At 46.7% G+C, this 15630-nt stretch overlaps 1 protein-coding gene across 14 annotated transcripts in view; it reads left to right on the top strand.

The window, feature by feature from the left end:
- mipol1 (mirror-image polydactyly 1) overlaps nucleotides 1–15630 on the top strand; it is a 363283-nt gene that overhangs the window by 326113 nt on the left and 21540 nt on the right. For all 14 annotated transcript variants that reach the window (XM_041214749.1, XM_041214747.1, XM_041214748.1 and 11 more), the window contains one exon: nucleotides 9679–9909. In XM_041214749.1, the coding sequence (XP_041070683.1) occupies nucleotides 9679–9909 (231 nt within the window). The remainder of the gene's footprint in view (nucleotides 1–9678; nucleotides 9910–15630) is intronic.

The raw sequence follows: 15630 nt of genomic DNA, 5'->3' as shown, positions 1-15630 counted from the left end.
AGTCAAATTTGGGGAGGCATATTACACTGAGATGGATATGAAAGTCATGCTAGGGATGGCATATTTTCATCTTGGTCGTGCATCCCTAGTGTCAAGCATCACTATGGTCTCACGACTCACTGTGGATAGTGCGCTGTATTCTCAAGCCCCACTGTTCCCCGAGCCGCAACAAATGTGAAAAGTTTGATTAAACAACCGGATTGCCCCAATTCTACCAAACTGTTTAATTTAGGGTAACAGAATACAAGCATCAGGCTTGTAAACTTAATGGGCAGAATTTTCTGCCTGTCGGGTGGGCTGGCCCGACCCAATCTCTGGCAGGCGGGGAGCCGATCCCTGCCAGAGAAGCGGGCCTCACTGCCATTTTATGTGGACAGGCCAATTAAGGCCCGCCCAGCGTGACATCCAGCAGGAAGCGCAATGTGCTTCCTGTGCGGGTGGGGGGGATTGCTCAAAAGTGAGAGTGCGCTCTTTCACGCATGTGCACGAGAAAGCACAGATCTCCCTGAGGCTAAGTGCAGCCTCAGGGAGATTGCTTACACTTTTAAAAATAGAAAAAAAAATCCTTAACATGTCCCCCTCATGTGACAATGTCAACTGAGATGGGACATGTTCATAAATTACAGTAAAACTTTATTAAACTGTTTAAAACCCTGCATGAAACTTCATCCCGCCGGTGGGTGAGGTTTTATGTTTTTTCTAATGCCCGCCGGGGCTCCTGGCCTGCCCACCAACCTTAAGGTTTCATAAAGTTAATAACTGTTGATTAAATAAATTGTCATTTACTAGTGGCAAAAGAAAGAAATATGAACTGCTGACTTCTAAAGCTAAAACTTGAACAGTGCCCCCTTCTTAAATCCCTGCACACGCACGCGCACACACAGGCACGGATTTGAAGGGTGGGAAAAAAGAGTTCAATGGCACCAATCCAGAGTATGTAGAAACATAGAAACCAGGAGCAGGAGTAGGCCATTCAGCCCTTCGAGCCTGCTCCGCCATTCATCATGATCATGGCTGATCATCGAACTCAATAGCCTGCTCCTTCTTTCTTCCCATATCCTTTGATCCCTTTTACCCCAACAGCTATATCTAACTCCTTCTTGAAAACATATAATGTTTTGGCCTCAACTACTTTCTGTTGTAGCCAATTCCACAGGCTGACCACTCTCTGGGTGAAGAAATTTCTCCTCATCTCAGTCCTAAATGGTCTATCCCATATCCTCAGACTGTGACCCCTGGTTCTGGATTCGCCCACCATCGGGAACACCCTTCCTGCATCTACCCTGTCTTGTCCTGTTAGAATTTTCTAGGTTTCTGTGAGATCCCCCCTCATTCTTCTGAAGTCCAGCGAATATAATCCTAATCAACTCAATCTCTCCTCATATGTCAGTCCCGTCATCCCAGGAATCAGTTGGCTAAACCTTCCCTGCACTCCCTCTATAGCAAGAACATCCTTCCTCAGATAAGGAAACCAAAACTGCACACAATACTCCAGGTGTGGTCTCACCAAGGCCCTGCATAATTGCAGCAAGACATCCCCGCTCCTGTACTCGAATCCTCTCGCTATGAAGGCCAACATACCATTTGCCTTCTTTACTGCCTGCTGCACCTGCATGCTTACCTACAGCGACTGGCGTATGAAGACACCCAGGTCTTATTGCACATTCCCCCCTCTCAATTTATAGCCATTCCAATAATAATCTGCCTTCCTGTTTTCGCTACCAAAGTGGATAACCTCACACTTATCCACATTATACTGCATCTGCCATGCATTTGCCCACTCACTCAGCTTGTCCAAATCACACTGAAGCATCTCTGCATCCTCCTCACAGCTCACCTCCCACCCACCTTTGTGTCATCTGCAAATTTGGAGATATTACATTTAGTTCCCTCATCTAAATCAATATATATTGTGAATAACTGGGGTCCCAGCACCGATCCCTGCGGTGACCCACTAGTCACTGCCTGCCATTCCAAAAAAGACCCGTTCATTCCTACTCTTTGTTTCCTGTCTGCCAACCAGTTTTCTATCCATCTCAATACACTACCCCCAATCCCATGCGCTTTAATTTTACATGCTAATCTCTTATGTGGGACTTTGTCGAAAGTCCAAATAAACCAAATCCACTGGCTCCCCCTCATCAACTCTACTAGTTACATCCTCGAAAAATTCCAGTAGATTTGTCAAGTATGATTTCCCTTTTATAAATCAATGCTGACTCTGTCCAATTCTGTCACTGTTTTCCACGTGCTCAGCTATTAAATCTTTCATAATGGACTCTAGAATTTTCCCCACTACCAACGTCAGACTGACTGGTCTATAATTAATTCCCTGTTTTCTCTCTACCTCCCTTTTTAAATAGTGGGGCTACATTAGCTACCCTCCAATACTGATTTCTTTCAGTTCCCCCCTCTCACTGAACCCTGTGTTCCCCAATATTTCTGGTATGTTATTTGTGTCCTCCTTTGTGAAGACAGAACCAAGGTATGTATTTAGTTGGTCAGCCATTTCTTTGTTCCCCAAAATAAATTCCCCTGTTTCTGACTATAAGCGACCTACATTTTTCTTCACTAATCTTTTTCTCTTCACATACCTATAGAAACTTTTACAGTCAGTTTTTATGTTCCCTGCAAGCTTACTCTCATACTCTATTTTCCCCTTCCTAATCAATCTCTTGGTTCTCCTTTGCTGAATTCTCAACTGCTCCCTATCCTCAGGTCTGTTGTTTCTTCTCGCCAATTTGTATGCCTCTTCCTTGGATCTAATACTATCCCTAATTTCCCTTGTAAGCCATGGTTCGGCCACCTTTCCTGTTTTATTTTTGCGCTAGACAGGAATAAACAATTGTTGCAGTTCACCCATGTGCTCTTTGAATGTTTGCCATTGCCTATCCACTGTCATCCCTTTAAGTAACGTTTCCCAATCCATCATAGACAACTCATGCTTCATGCCAGCGTTTATTAAGATTCAGGACCCTAGTCTCAGAATCAAATACGTCACTCTCCATCTTGATGAAGAATTCTATCATATTATCATCCCCAAGGGGCCTCGCGCAACTAGATTGCCAATTATTCCTTTCTCATTACACAATACCCAGTCTAGGATGGCCTGTTCTCTAGTTGGTTCCTCAACGTATTGGTCCAGAAAAACATCCTGTACACACTCCAGGAATTCCTCTTGTACAGTATTGTTACAAGTTTGATTTGCCCAATCTATATGCAGATTAAAGTCACCCGTAATTACAGATGTTCCTTTATTGCATGCATCTCGAACTTCTTGTTTAATGCCATTCCCAAAATCACCACTACAGTTTGGGGTTTTTTTACCCCTTAATGTTTCTCAACTCTACCCATACAGATTCCACATCGTCAGAGCTAATATCTTTCCTCACTATTATGTTAATTTCCTCTTTAACCAGCAATGCAACTGCACCGCCTTTTCCTTTTTGTCTGTCCTTCCTAAATACTGAATACCCCTGGATGTTCAGTTCCCATCCCTGGTCACCCTGCAGCCATGTCTCCGTAATCCTGACTATATCATACCTGTTTACATCTATTTGGGTGGTTAATTCATCCACTTTATTGTGAATGCTCCTCGCGTTAAGGCACAAAGCCTTAAGGCTTGTCTTTTTAACATTACTTGTCCCGTTCCCACTATTTTTTCCTAAGACCCTAGTTGATTCTTGTCCTTGATTTCTCTGCCTATCACTTTTCTTATTCCCTTTTCTGTCTTCTGTTCTTGTCCTTGATTCCCCCTCCCCTGGCTCCTTGCATAAGTTCCCATCTCCCTGCCATTTTAGTTTAAACCCTCCCCAACCACTCTAGCAAATAATACCCCTAGGACATCAGTCCCGGTCCTGACCAGGTATAACCCATCCAGTTCGTACCGGTCCCAATGTCTCAGGAATCTGAAACCCTCCCCCAACACCATTTCTTCAGCCACGTATTCATCCGATATATCCTGCTATTTCTACTTGGACTAGCACGTGGCACTGGTAGTAATCCTGAGATCACTACCTGTGAGGTCCTACTTTCCCTGAGGACCAGGTGGGTTCGCCAGGGCCACTCAGCTGCTGACCTCATGACAGCTCTGGTTCAAATGTAGACAAAAAAGCTGAACTCCAGAGGTGAGGTGAGAGTGACTGCCCTTGACATGAAGACCGCATTTGATTGAGTGTGACATCAAGGAGCCCTAGCAAAACTGGAGTCAATAGAAATCGGGGAAAGATCTCCAATGTTTGGAGTCATACCTAACACAAAGGAAGATGGTTATGGTTGTTGGAGGTCATCCATCTCAGCTGCAGGACATCACTGCAAGAGTTCCTCAAGATAGTGTCCTCGGCCCAACCATCCTCGGCTGCCTCATCAATGACCTTCCTTCCATGATAAGGTCAGAAGTGGGAATGTTCACTGATGATTGCACAATGTTCAGCACCAATTGCGATCCTCAGATACTGAAGCAGTCCATGTCCAAAAGCAGCAAGACCTGGACAATATCCAGGCTTTGGCTGACGAGTGGCAAGTAACATTCGTGCCACACAAGTGCCAGGCAATGACCATCTCCAACAAGAGAGAATCTAACCATCGCCCCTTGAAGTTCAATGGCATTAACATCACTGAATCCCCTATTATCAACAGCCTGGGGGTTACCATTGACCAGAAGTTGGTCTAGCCATATAAATACTATGGCTACAAGAGCAGGTCAGAGGCTAGAAATCCTGTGATGAATTACTCACCTCCTGACTCCCCAAAGCCTGTCCACCATCTACAAGGCACAAACAGGAGTGTGATGGGATACACCCCACTTGCCTGGATGAATGCAGCTCCCACAACACTGAAGAAGCTGGACACCATCCAAGACAAAGCAGCCCGCTTGATTGGCACCCCATCCACAAACACTCACTCCCTCCACCACTGACGGACGGTGGCAGCAGTGTGTACCATCTACAAGATGCACTGCAGGAATTAACCAAGATTCCTTAGAAAGCACCTTCCAAACCTAAAACCACTACCATCTAGAAGGACAAGGGCAGCAAATAGATGGGAACACCACTACCTGGAAGTCCCCTCCAAGTCACTCGCTATCCTGACTTGGAAATATATCGCCGTTCCTTCACTGTCGCTGGGGTCAAAATCCTAGAACTCCCTTCCCAATAGCACTGTGAGTGTATCTACACCACATGGACTGCAGCGGTTCAAGAATGCAGCTCCCCACCACCTTCTCAAGGGCAACTAGGAACGGGCAATAAATGCTGGCCCAGCCAGTGACATCCGCATCCCGTGAATGAGTAAAAAAAATAAGGTCAGAGTAGGGGAACATGGTAAAATTGAATAAAATTTCAAGAAAATAAATCATAATAAAATTCTTTATTTGAAGACTTGCAGCATTCGTAACAAGATGGATTAATTTTGAGCGCAGTTTGAAATAAATAAATATGATAGCCATTACAGAGACGTGGAGCAGAATTTACGTCCCACAGGCAGGCGCCAAATACCACGTGATGATGTCAGGTGAGCGTCCCGGGTGACATTGCACACTTGCACAATATTTCAGTTGGCGGGAGCAAGTGGGTGCCAAAGCCACCCCTGCCATTAATTAAAAGACCACTTAAGGCCAATAAAAACCCAATTAACGGTGATTTTTCGTTGCCCATGCAATTTCGCACTCATCTGACGTGCAAAACTGGCAGGCGGCCAGCCGACACTTTCAAAAACCTCATCCACAGGCGGGATAAAAAGGGTGAGCAGCATTGCTAGTGTCAGTAGTGGGTTTTTGGTACATAGTTTGCTGCTCATAACTTAATGGTACTTAGCAGCTTCATCTCTGTTTGGGACTTCATTGTTAGTATTTCCAGGCTTCATTTCAGGTCATCTTGTTGTCTGCAAGGCCCCCAGAGGATTCAGACCAAATGGACCCTTCTAGCTATCAGACAGCCTTCCGTTACCCTGGTAATAGAGATTGTGGCTTCTGCTGGAGGCAGCTGCTCTGAGGAGGAAGAGAGGGGCAGAAGGGAGAGGAGACCAGGTAATACAATGTAGCTTCCAGGGGAGGAACTTGTGAAAGGAGAGGTGCAGGCACAGGGCCAGCTGATAGTCCAAGGCAGAAGGGGCCGCAGAAGACGCCGCTATCCTGCTACCAGGGTTCACAGGCAGCGATGGAGCTACCTCAATGTGTCTGAGGTGCAGTGCTGAAGGAGGCTTCGCCTCACAACGGGGACCGTGACCTCCATGTGTCAGATGATTGGGCCTGAAATCAGCTCTGACTGTGTGGGTGGACACCCCATGCCAATCGCTCTTAAGGTCACAACGGCCCTCAACTTCAATGCCTCGGGCTCTTTCCAGGGATCAGTGGGGAATCTGTTTGGAGTCTCCCAATCAGCTGTCCACAGTTGCACCAAGCTGGTGACAGAAGCTCTGTTCAGGCGGGTACTGACCTTTATTCTTTATTGTATGGACAAGGCTAGCCAGACTGAGCAAGCCAGAGGCTTCACAGTGATTGCATGGTTCCCCCGCATCCATGGTGCCATCAACTGCACACATGTGGCCATCGAGGCACCAGTGGGTCAGCTGGGTGCCTTCATTAACACGAAGGGATTCCACTCCATGAATGTGCAGATAGTGTGTGACCACAGGATGCAGACTCTGCAAGTCTGTGCAAAGTACCCTGGCAGTTCCCATGACGCTTATATCCTGAGACACTCCCAGGTGCTGAGGCTCTTCAGTGCTCCAGCCCGACTGGATGGATGGCTGCTGGGTGACCAGGGCTATCCATTGAAAAGGAGGCTCATGACGCCTCTCCGTCACCCAAGAACAGAGGCAGAGCAGCGTTACAATACAAGTCATGCCTCCACAAGTGTGATGATAGAGAGGACCATGGGTCTTCTCAGGATGCGCTTCCGATGCCTGGACCATTCAGGGGGCACCCTACAATACCCCCCGGAGTGGGTGTCACTGATAGACCATAAGACATAGGAGCAGAAATTAGACTAATCAGCCCATCGAGTCTGCTCCACCATTCAATCATGGCTGATAAGTTTCTCAACCCCATTCTCCCGCCTTCTCCCCGTAACCTTTGATCTCCTTCTCAATCAAGAACCAATCGATCTCGGTCTTAAATACACTCAATGACCTGGCCTCCACAGCCTTCTGTGGCAATGAATTCCATAGATTCACCACTCTCTGGTTAAAAAAGTTTCTCCTCATCTCTGTTCTAAAAGGTCTTCCCTTTACTCTGAGGCTGCGCCCTCGGGTCCTAGTCTCTCCTACTAATGGAAACATCTTCCCCACATCCACTCTATCCAGGCCTTTCAGTATTCTGTAACTTTCAATCAGCTTCCCCTTCATCCTTCTAAGCTCCATCGTATAGATCCAGAGTCCTCAAACGTTCCTCATATGTTAAGCCTTTCATTCCTGGGATCATTCTCGTGAACCTCCTCTGGACCCTCTCCAGGGCCAGCACATCCTTCCTGAGATCCGGGGCCCAAGATTGCTCACAATATTCTAAATGTGGTCTGACCAGAGCCTTATAAAGCCTCAGCAGCACATCCCTGCTTTTAGATTCTAGTCCTCTCGAAATAAATGCCAACATTGAATTTGCCTTCCTAACTACCGACTGAACCTGCAAGTTAACCTTAAGAGAATCCTGGACTAGGACTCCCATAGTGGCTGCTTGCTATGCACTGCACAAACTGGCACTGGCAAGGGGGGACCCACTGGAGGAAGAGCATCTTGACGCAGCTGCACAGGGTACAGATGATGAGTTCAGTAGTGAGTCAGAAGAGGAATTTGGTGCGGAGAACGCTGAGGGCATTGAGGCAGACATCAGTAACCTCCAGGGAGGCAGGGGTACCAGGGACGCCTTGAGCCAATGCTCCTTCAGCTAGGCTACCAAAGATCAGCTTCAACCTCACGCCAGGGCTGGCACCTCCATCCCAGATGTCTGAAATGACCATGACATTTGCACCCAAAGACCTGTGCAATAAAGTAACCAGCCACTCACGTCCAGCATTACATTCTGGCATACCCTGCACCAGGAAGAAAAAACTTAAATCATACTTAAGTCATCAGAACCAAAGCAAATTTAATGTTATCATCACATTGAAATCATTATGACATTTCAATTACTGGTGTTGACGTCCACACCAGCAGACATATAAACCAAACATAAATGAACAGAAAATTACCTTACAGTCCCTCTCTTGTTCATGTTGCCTTAAACTTATATTTGCGAGTGCTACGTCTTGGTAGCCACCCCCCCCCCCCCCCCCGCCACTTGCTGGCACCGGCATTGGAAGCAGCCTACTGGCTCTAGTGTCTTGTTGGCCTTGATGACCTTGGCGGTTGTCCTCTGGTCAGTGGAGCCTGTGCTGGCCCACCTGGGAAGAAACAGCCAGTGCCACAGCTGGCATCTCCCCGATCATCGTAGCCTCATCAGATGCATGATCATGGCAGAGGAGCTGCTGCCATCATCCAGAGCACCCTGTAAGGAGCCCGCAGAGATGACAAGCAGCTCATGAGGTCTCTCTGGACCTTCCTGCTCACCCATGGATGGACGGGCACCTAGCTGGGACACTGGGTGCCTCATCCATCTCCCACACTGGCACTGACCACCTGAGGTCATTGCCTGTGTGAGGGCCTGCAGGTCTGTGCACAACCCCTGATTCTGTCCCCGTGACAGTCGCCACTCTCTCAATGGAGGAGGCAGTGCGCTTGGCCATGAGGGGTCAACGCAGTGCTCATGGTCCGCATGGACTCCTCCACAAAGGAGACCATGGCATGCTAGATCCTCCCGCACACCCAGCTTCTGCCACAAATTGATGATTCCAAAGGCTCATCATCTGCCTGGTCCTCCGCAGTCCTCTGACTGTCAGCGCCCTGGGAACTCTCTGCCTCCGCTTGTGAGTGTGAGTGTGGTTCCCTCAGCAATGTGTAATGACATTCTAGCCTCCGATTTAATAGCCACTAAGATGCTGGTATCTGCACTGGTGCCTGCTTCAGAGAGTGGGTGTGACGCAGGTGCAAGTGAAGCCCGGTGGTCCTCTGTTCACCTAGGAGAAAACTCGAAGTTCTCTATGTTCTAAGGCTCTGCTTTCTCATAACCTGTTCAGCATGTTTAGAAAGTGGGCAAGAGATCCAGCAGATTTCAAACGTCTTCATCAAACCTGACTCACATAGTGTCAAGCCCAAGAGTTATGAGAATAGTATGTGCATCCAAAAAGGGACAGTTTCTTTAGAGTTATGCCTTTTGTTGACTTGTAATATATTCACAAAAGAAACCACAGTGTAAAACAAGATATGCAGAATCTAATAACAACTCTTATCTGATAATTTGTTGTTGACAAACATTTAAAGCTAAAGTTCCTCAAATACAAATTTTGCATAAGTGATAAATAGATTAACTGCGTCGTCTTGAAGCATTACATTCAGTTTTTGATTGGAGTTTGTGATTAAAGCTTTTGTATCCAATGCAAGACAAGTTTCTCAAAAACTTGAGATATTTGAATTTCTCATTTATCATTAATTGTACAATCAAATCAAAAGAGCACTTCACTTGTCCATAATTTATATGCATAACATCCTTTAACACTTATTTTTATAATTGTTGTAAAAATAATAGGTATATATAAATAAGTTTAACAAAGTAAAGTTAACTTGTCATATTTATTTATGCTCTTTCAGCTTACACAAGTCATTATCTCAAGAGGCTAGTCTCACAGACCAGTTCAACATTGCGCTGGGCACTTATGATGATGCTTTACGTGCCAGCAAGGGTATTATGTCAGCCACACACCACCAAAATGAGGATCTTGCAAACCAGTTACAACTGGCTGTGGCAGAGCAGGTGAACATGGGGATTAAACTACAGCAAGCCTTGGAAGCCAAAAATGAACTAAATGAAAAAGTTCAGAAGTAAGTGAATGCTTTGAAGATTTTTTAAAAATGAAAATATACTTTTCTTCAACCTTAATTCTTCTGGTTTGCTTTTTGATTGTGTTTAAAACAAGTTTTTAAAAATACAGAAATTCTGCATTTTCTTTTAATAGCACGTTTTCTAAAGAATCTACTGGCACTCAAAGCAACATGACATTTTCAGTATAAAGCTTGACTGAGCTGATAGTACTCTTGCCTCTAAATCAGAAGTTTGCATTCTAGTTCTATAACTGGATCAAAGAACCCTTCACCTGTTCATAATTTATATGCCCAATGCCTTTTAAGCACAGACCTTTTTATTTGCTCTTAATATTATTATTACACAAAAATAATTTAAGTTCAATTAAGCTTTAAAATAAAACAAGTGAAAGGCACTTCAACAATGTGAGTACCTTTTACACGTTATCATCTGAATGTAATGTTTAATTGAAATCCTGTCTGCAAATGATGTTAGAATGGCACCGCCTAAAGAGTCAGGAGTTCTCACCAACATTCAACTCAACCAATGTCCCCAAATCCAAATTAATTAGGCATCCACCTCATTGCTGTTTGTAAGTCTTGATGTGCTAAATTAACTGACACATATGTCTACATAATAACAGACTTCAAAGTAATTCAATATATGTGAAGCATTTTAAGATATTTCTGCAAAATAGAATAAAGCACTATATTATTCATTGTTATGACTATCTTTCATGGAAATACTTGTTCTAGTTTTATTTTGTTGTAGATTTTAAAAATCTGGAAATTTTCACTGTCACCTTTGCAATGTTCAGATAATAGTATAAAATAAATCAGAGAAAATGGTATTTTCATTACATTGTTGGTTTTACAGTCTCTGAATCTCAAAGAACAAAACATTTATAACTTTGTGGATGGAAAAATCACCTCTATACTATTCTGACAGTAGCCCAGAACTGATTTGTATTTTCTGGCGACCTTGGGGCTTAAAAGGCAGTTATTGGCAATTTTGAAAGTTAATTTTGGAGTGAGATCTACTGACAGCGCTGTAATTTCCATCTAGGACTTTCTCAAAGTGAGCACAGTGATGCTGCTGGGAGATAATTAAAGTAAATGTCAGGGTAGGGGAACAGCACTTGGGGTGCCAAATACCTAAGATTTGATATCCACTTGTATCAAGGGTAGTTAATGATGTGTTAAGAGTTGTATCTGTTGCCAGCCTACAGCCTGAAGAAACTTTGGTTCCAGAACAGCTTTTAAAGAGGCTCTTCTTTTGCCTTGCCCTGGCTGGAGCTAGCCTCATCACTTAGATATGAGGGCCACTAAGCTGTTTTTATTCCCAATCACAGGAAATGGTTTTGAGTACCAGTTTTGCATTTCCCAATGAGAATTCTGCTTTCTATTTCAAATTGGAGGAGGAGAAGCAGTACAGCATGGATGAAAGGAGTGAAGCAGCATGATGAGGAGGAGGCACTACAATATATTACACCCCCATAAGAAAATTCCAGGCCACACAGATCCTGTGAAGATCTCAGTGAAGACCTCTGTCAGAAGAGTGTACCTCACCAAAAATGCAATAGGAGAGCTCTACTTTATGAAGAGCTGTGGGTCATCTACCCTGTCAGCTTTGTGTATTGCTATGAAAGTGACAACTCAGCTACATTTTAATCAAATGTTTGAGAGGGTCACCTGGGGTAGCTTTTCAGAAAGTATTGGTCAGGTTACTAACACGCTTTAGGAGCTGGGGCATTCAACTGGTTTGATATGTTGGGGGTAAATTTCCCAAATACAGAGTGCATTAGATGGCATGCACATAACATTTTGTGCTCCTACATTTGACCTTATCATCTTACTTAATAAAAAGGTTAGTTTTGCTAAACATCCAGCTCTTGCTGAGCTCTGCACGAAAATAATCAAGACAGAAATAAGAATTGGATCTCTTGTGGTGACATGGCTTACCTCTTGCTGCCATGACCCCTCGAACAGTTTCTCCCTGTCCACTCTGCCTAGACCCCTTATGATTTTAACACGTCTTTCAAGTTTCCTCTCAACCTTCTCTTTAAGGAGAACAACCCCAGCTTCTTAATTTATCCATGTAACTGAAGTCTCTCTCAAACATACAAATTAGGAGCAGGACTAGGCCATTCACCCCCCTCAAGCCTGCTCTGCCATTCAATAAGATCATGGCTGATTTGATTGTGGCCTCAAACTCCAGTTTCCTGCCTACTCCTGATACCTTTTGACTCCTTTGTTGGTTAAGAATTTATCTACCTCTGCCTTAAAAATATTCAATGACCCTGCCTCAGCCACTCTCCAGGGAAGATAGTTCCACAGGCTCACGATCCTCTGAGAGAAAAAAATTCTCCTCATCTCCATCTTCTCCATCTTAAAGGGAGACCTCTTAATTTTTAAACCGTGTCCCATAGTTCTCAGAAGGGAAACATCCTTTCAGCATTCACCCTGTCAAGTCACCATATCTTTATATGTTTTAATAAGATCACCTTTCATGCTTGCAAACATTAATGGATACAGACCCAACCTGTTCCACAAACCTTTTCTGTGTGGGAGGAGGTAGCAGAGATCATGGTGCGGCGCTCATGGACCCAGTGCCGCAAGCGCTTCAACGACCTGCTGCACACGGGAAAGGTGAGTCGTATTCTGGCATCATTCACTTCACCCATCATGTAAGCTTCTCCCCCCCTGGCACCCCACCCATATCTGAGTGGCCTAAGTGCATGAGTCATTGACAGCATGTGTCCATAGCTGGGCGGCCCAGCAGATATTCCCTAAGCATTCGTCAGCCTGAAGGATTGTGATGAGATGGGTTCTGCACCCGCAGCATATGGTGGACTGACACCCACATGACTGTGGTGGGGGCAACCTGGAGGATCTACACCCAGGCGTACTGCTCAAACTCCAGGTTATGTCGAAGTCAGTGTGATGACATGGTGGGAGGCGATCTTGAAGGTGGCATGGCATAGATGGATCTGCTGCCCTCTGCACTCCACGTCATTGTACCTCCTTGCAACGGCAGGTACAACTGTGTTCCCAACTGTGATGAAGGCAGCATGTGGCCAAGCGGCAGGGGAAGGACACACCAGGCATATTTGTGTGAGTGCTGGCTGGCAAGCAGGGGAAGGATGCACTACACCCCTGCAATGGGCAACTGGGCTTGGGGTGGGCCGGCAACCAGGAGGTTGACAGTACAAGTATCACTTATCAATGCTATTATTTCATTTCCAAGAGAAAAACTCTCACAACAATGCTGAACGGCTGAGGGCTGGTGGTGGGGGGCCAGGCCAGATTTTGCTGCTTAGCCATTTTAAGCAGGAGGCCCTCGACCTGGAGAGGTGCCATGTGCCCAGGTCCACTGGAGCCAGAAAGGCTGGGGTGCCACAGGAAGATATGTATGACCAGCACTCACGTCACCAGTAGTCTCCTAACATCCACGGCAGCGCTGATTGGTGAGTGAGTGACGTAACGAGCATGGCTTGCCCATTGCATGTGGAACGATGAGCACAGGATGATCCGGGGGACAGGCATGGACATTGACATTGCCTGCAGGCTAACTGAACAAATGCCCTTACTCTTCCTTTCAGCATTTGCGGCACAGGGCCGGGACTCGGAGCAGCAGGGGCCCCCTCTGACGCCTGAGGGGCATGAAGTTGCACTATCAGAAGCGTCACACCATCTCTGCCAGGCAGGCACCAGCGCAGATACTAACACCTCGGTGGGCTTCATATCTTCGGCTAGTGTCCCGGGTCACAGCGGTGAGAGCACTTCACTGTCGCTGGAGGAGCTGGTGGAGACAGAGAGTGCCGATGGCAGTCACAGTCAGAGGACTGCAGGGGCCCGGGCACATGCTCAGTCCGTTGCTGATGATGAGCCTCTGGAGTTGTTGGCAATGCAGCCAATTGATGAGATGCAGCTGGGTGTGCAGGACCATCTGGTAGAGATACATGAGGCTGTGCTTGGCTTGGTGTCAGTGGTGGAGGAGTCTACGTGGACCGTAGCTGATGCATTGAGCCTTATGGCTGAGCGCCAAGCTTCCTCCATGGAGAGAGTGGCGCTCTCACAGAGAGGCAGCTCCAGGGACAGGATCAGGAGGTCCTGGAGTTGCGCTTGGACCTGCAATCCCTCATAGGGGCAATGACCCCATGTGGTCAGTGCCCGTGTGGGCACCAGGTATCTCACCTTGGTACCCATCCATCTACGGTGAGCAGGGAGGGCCGAACAGACCTCAGATTGGCGGAGCAGCTGCCTGTCATCTCTGCGGGCTCCTCTCAAGGCGCTCTGGATGAGGGCGGCAGCTCTTCCGCCCCTCTGCCAGTGACTGCGGCACTCAATAAGGCTGCGACAACTAGGGAGATGCCAGCTGCAGAGCTGGCAACTTCCTTCCAGGCAGGGCCAGCGCAGGCTTGACTGGCCAGAGGACGTCCGCCAAGGTCATCGAGGCCAACAGGACATCAGAGAGAACAGGCTGACTCAATGCCAGTGCCAGCGAGAGAGCACCACAAAGGCGTAGCACCTGCAAATGTAAAATGAAGGCACCTTAGGCAGACCCTGGGTTCATCACTTATGGTTTTTTGTTGGCCCCCCTGTGAGTTCTTTCTGATTGTGTGTGAAGTGCAATACCATTTTATTTCTGTTATGTCAAGAGACTTCTGTTGCAGCATTAAATTTATGTTGTCTAAATGGCTGGGGGTGTCTCTTTCCTTGGGCAGCTGCATGGATTCCTGAAATTTGATGAGTGATTTGTATGTTATTTACATTTATTGACTGGGCCCATCGTCAATGCTCCTATCCCGACAGATTTTGCACTAAGGTCTCCAGGATGGAGACACCAGGGAGATAGACACCGGAGAGGCTACAGGCCAGGCTTGTGTTGGAGATCCATATGTGCTGTGCTAGCTAAAGGTTCCTTGGATTTGAGCGTCCTGGGTGTCCCTGCCTCCCCAGAGTATGTCTGGGTCAGCGTGTGCCCCCTGATCATTTCCGTGTGCATTCTCATCCTTGGACTTACTGTTAGACTCATCGTGTTCAGCCATAGCCATTCATCCACATCTTCTTCGTTCACAGTGTTCCCCCCCTTTGCAGCGCAAGATTGTGGTGAGCGCAGCATGCAACCACTATCACTGACACTCGATCTGGAGAGCACTGCAGTGTGCACCCGGAATGGTCCAGGCATCTGAAGCGCATTTTGACCGATGGCTCTCTCCAACACAGCCCTTGTGGAGGCGTGACTTCTATTATACCACTGCTCAGCCTCTGCTCTTGGATTGCAGAGAGGTGCCTTGAGCCACCTTCTGAGGGGATAGCTCTTGTCACCCAGCAGCCATCCATCCAGCTGGGCTGGAGCACTGTAGAACCCTGGAGCCTTCGAGTGTCTGAGGATGTTGGCATCGTGGGAGCTGTCTGGGTACCTTGCGCAGACTTGCAGGATCTGCATCCGGCGATCACACACTATCTGCACGTTCATGGAGTGGAAGCCCTTCCTGCTAACAAAGGCACCAGGCTCACCTGCTGGCACCTTAATGACCACATGTGTACAGTCGATTGCACCCTGGACACAGTTAGCTGAGATCTCTGACTGATTATCTGACAGATAGCGTTGACTGTCTCCCATGACAGACGGAGCCTCCTTCAGCACTGCACCTCAGACATAGGCAGGTGCTTTGCCTTCTGTATACCCTAGCAGCAGGATAATGCCTTCTTCTGCGGCCCCTTGCACCTTGGACT

This window comes from Carcharodon carcharias, chromosome 20 (assembly GCF_017639515.1).
Source record: "Carcharodon carcharias isolate sCarCar2 chromosome 20, sCarCar2.pri, whole genome shotgun sequence".
Taxonomy (NCBI): domain Eukaryota; kingdom Metazoa; phylum Chordata; class Chondrichthyes; order Lamniformes; family Lamnidae; genus Carcharodon; species Carcharodon carcharias.
The sequence above is the reverse complement of the archived record's forward strand: the minus strand, read 5'-3'. Positions and strand labels throughout refer to the sequence as shown.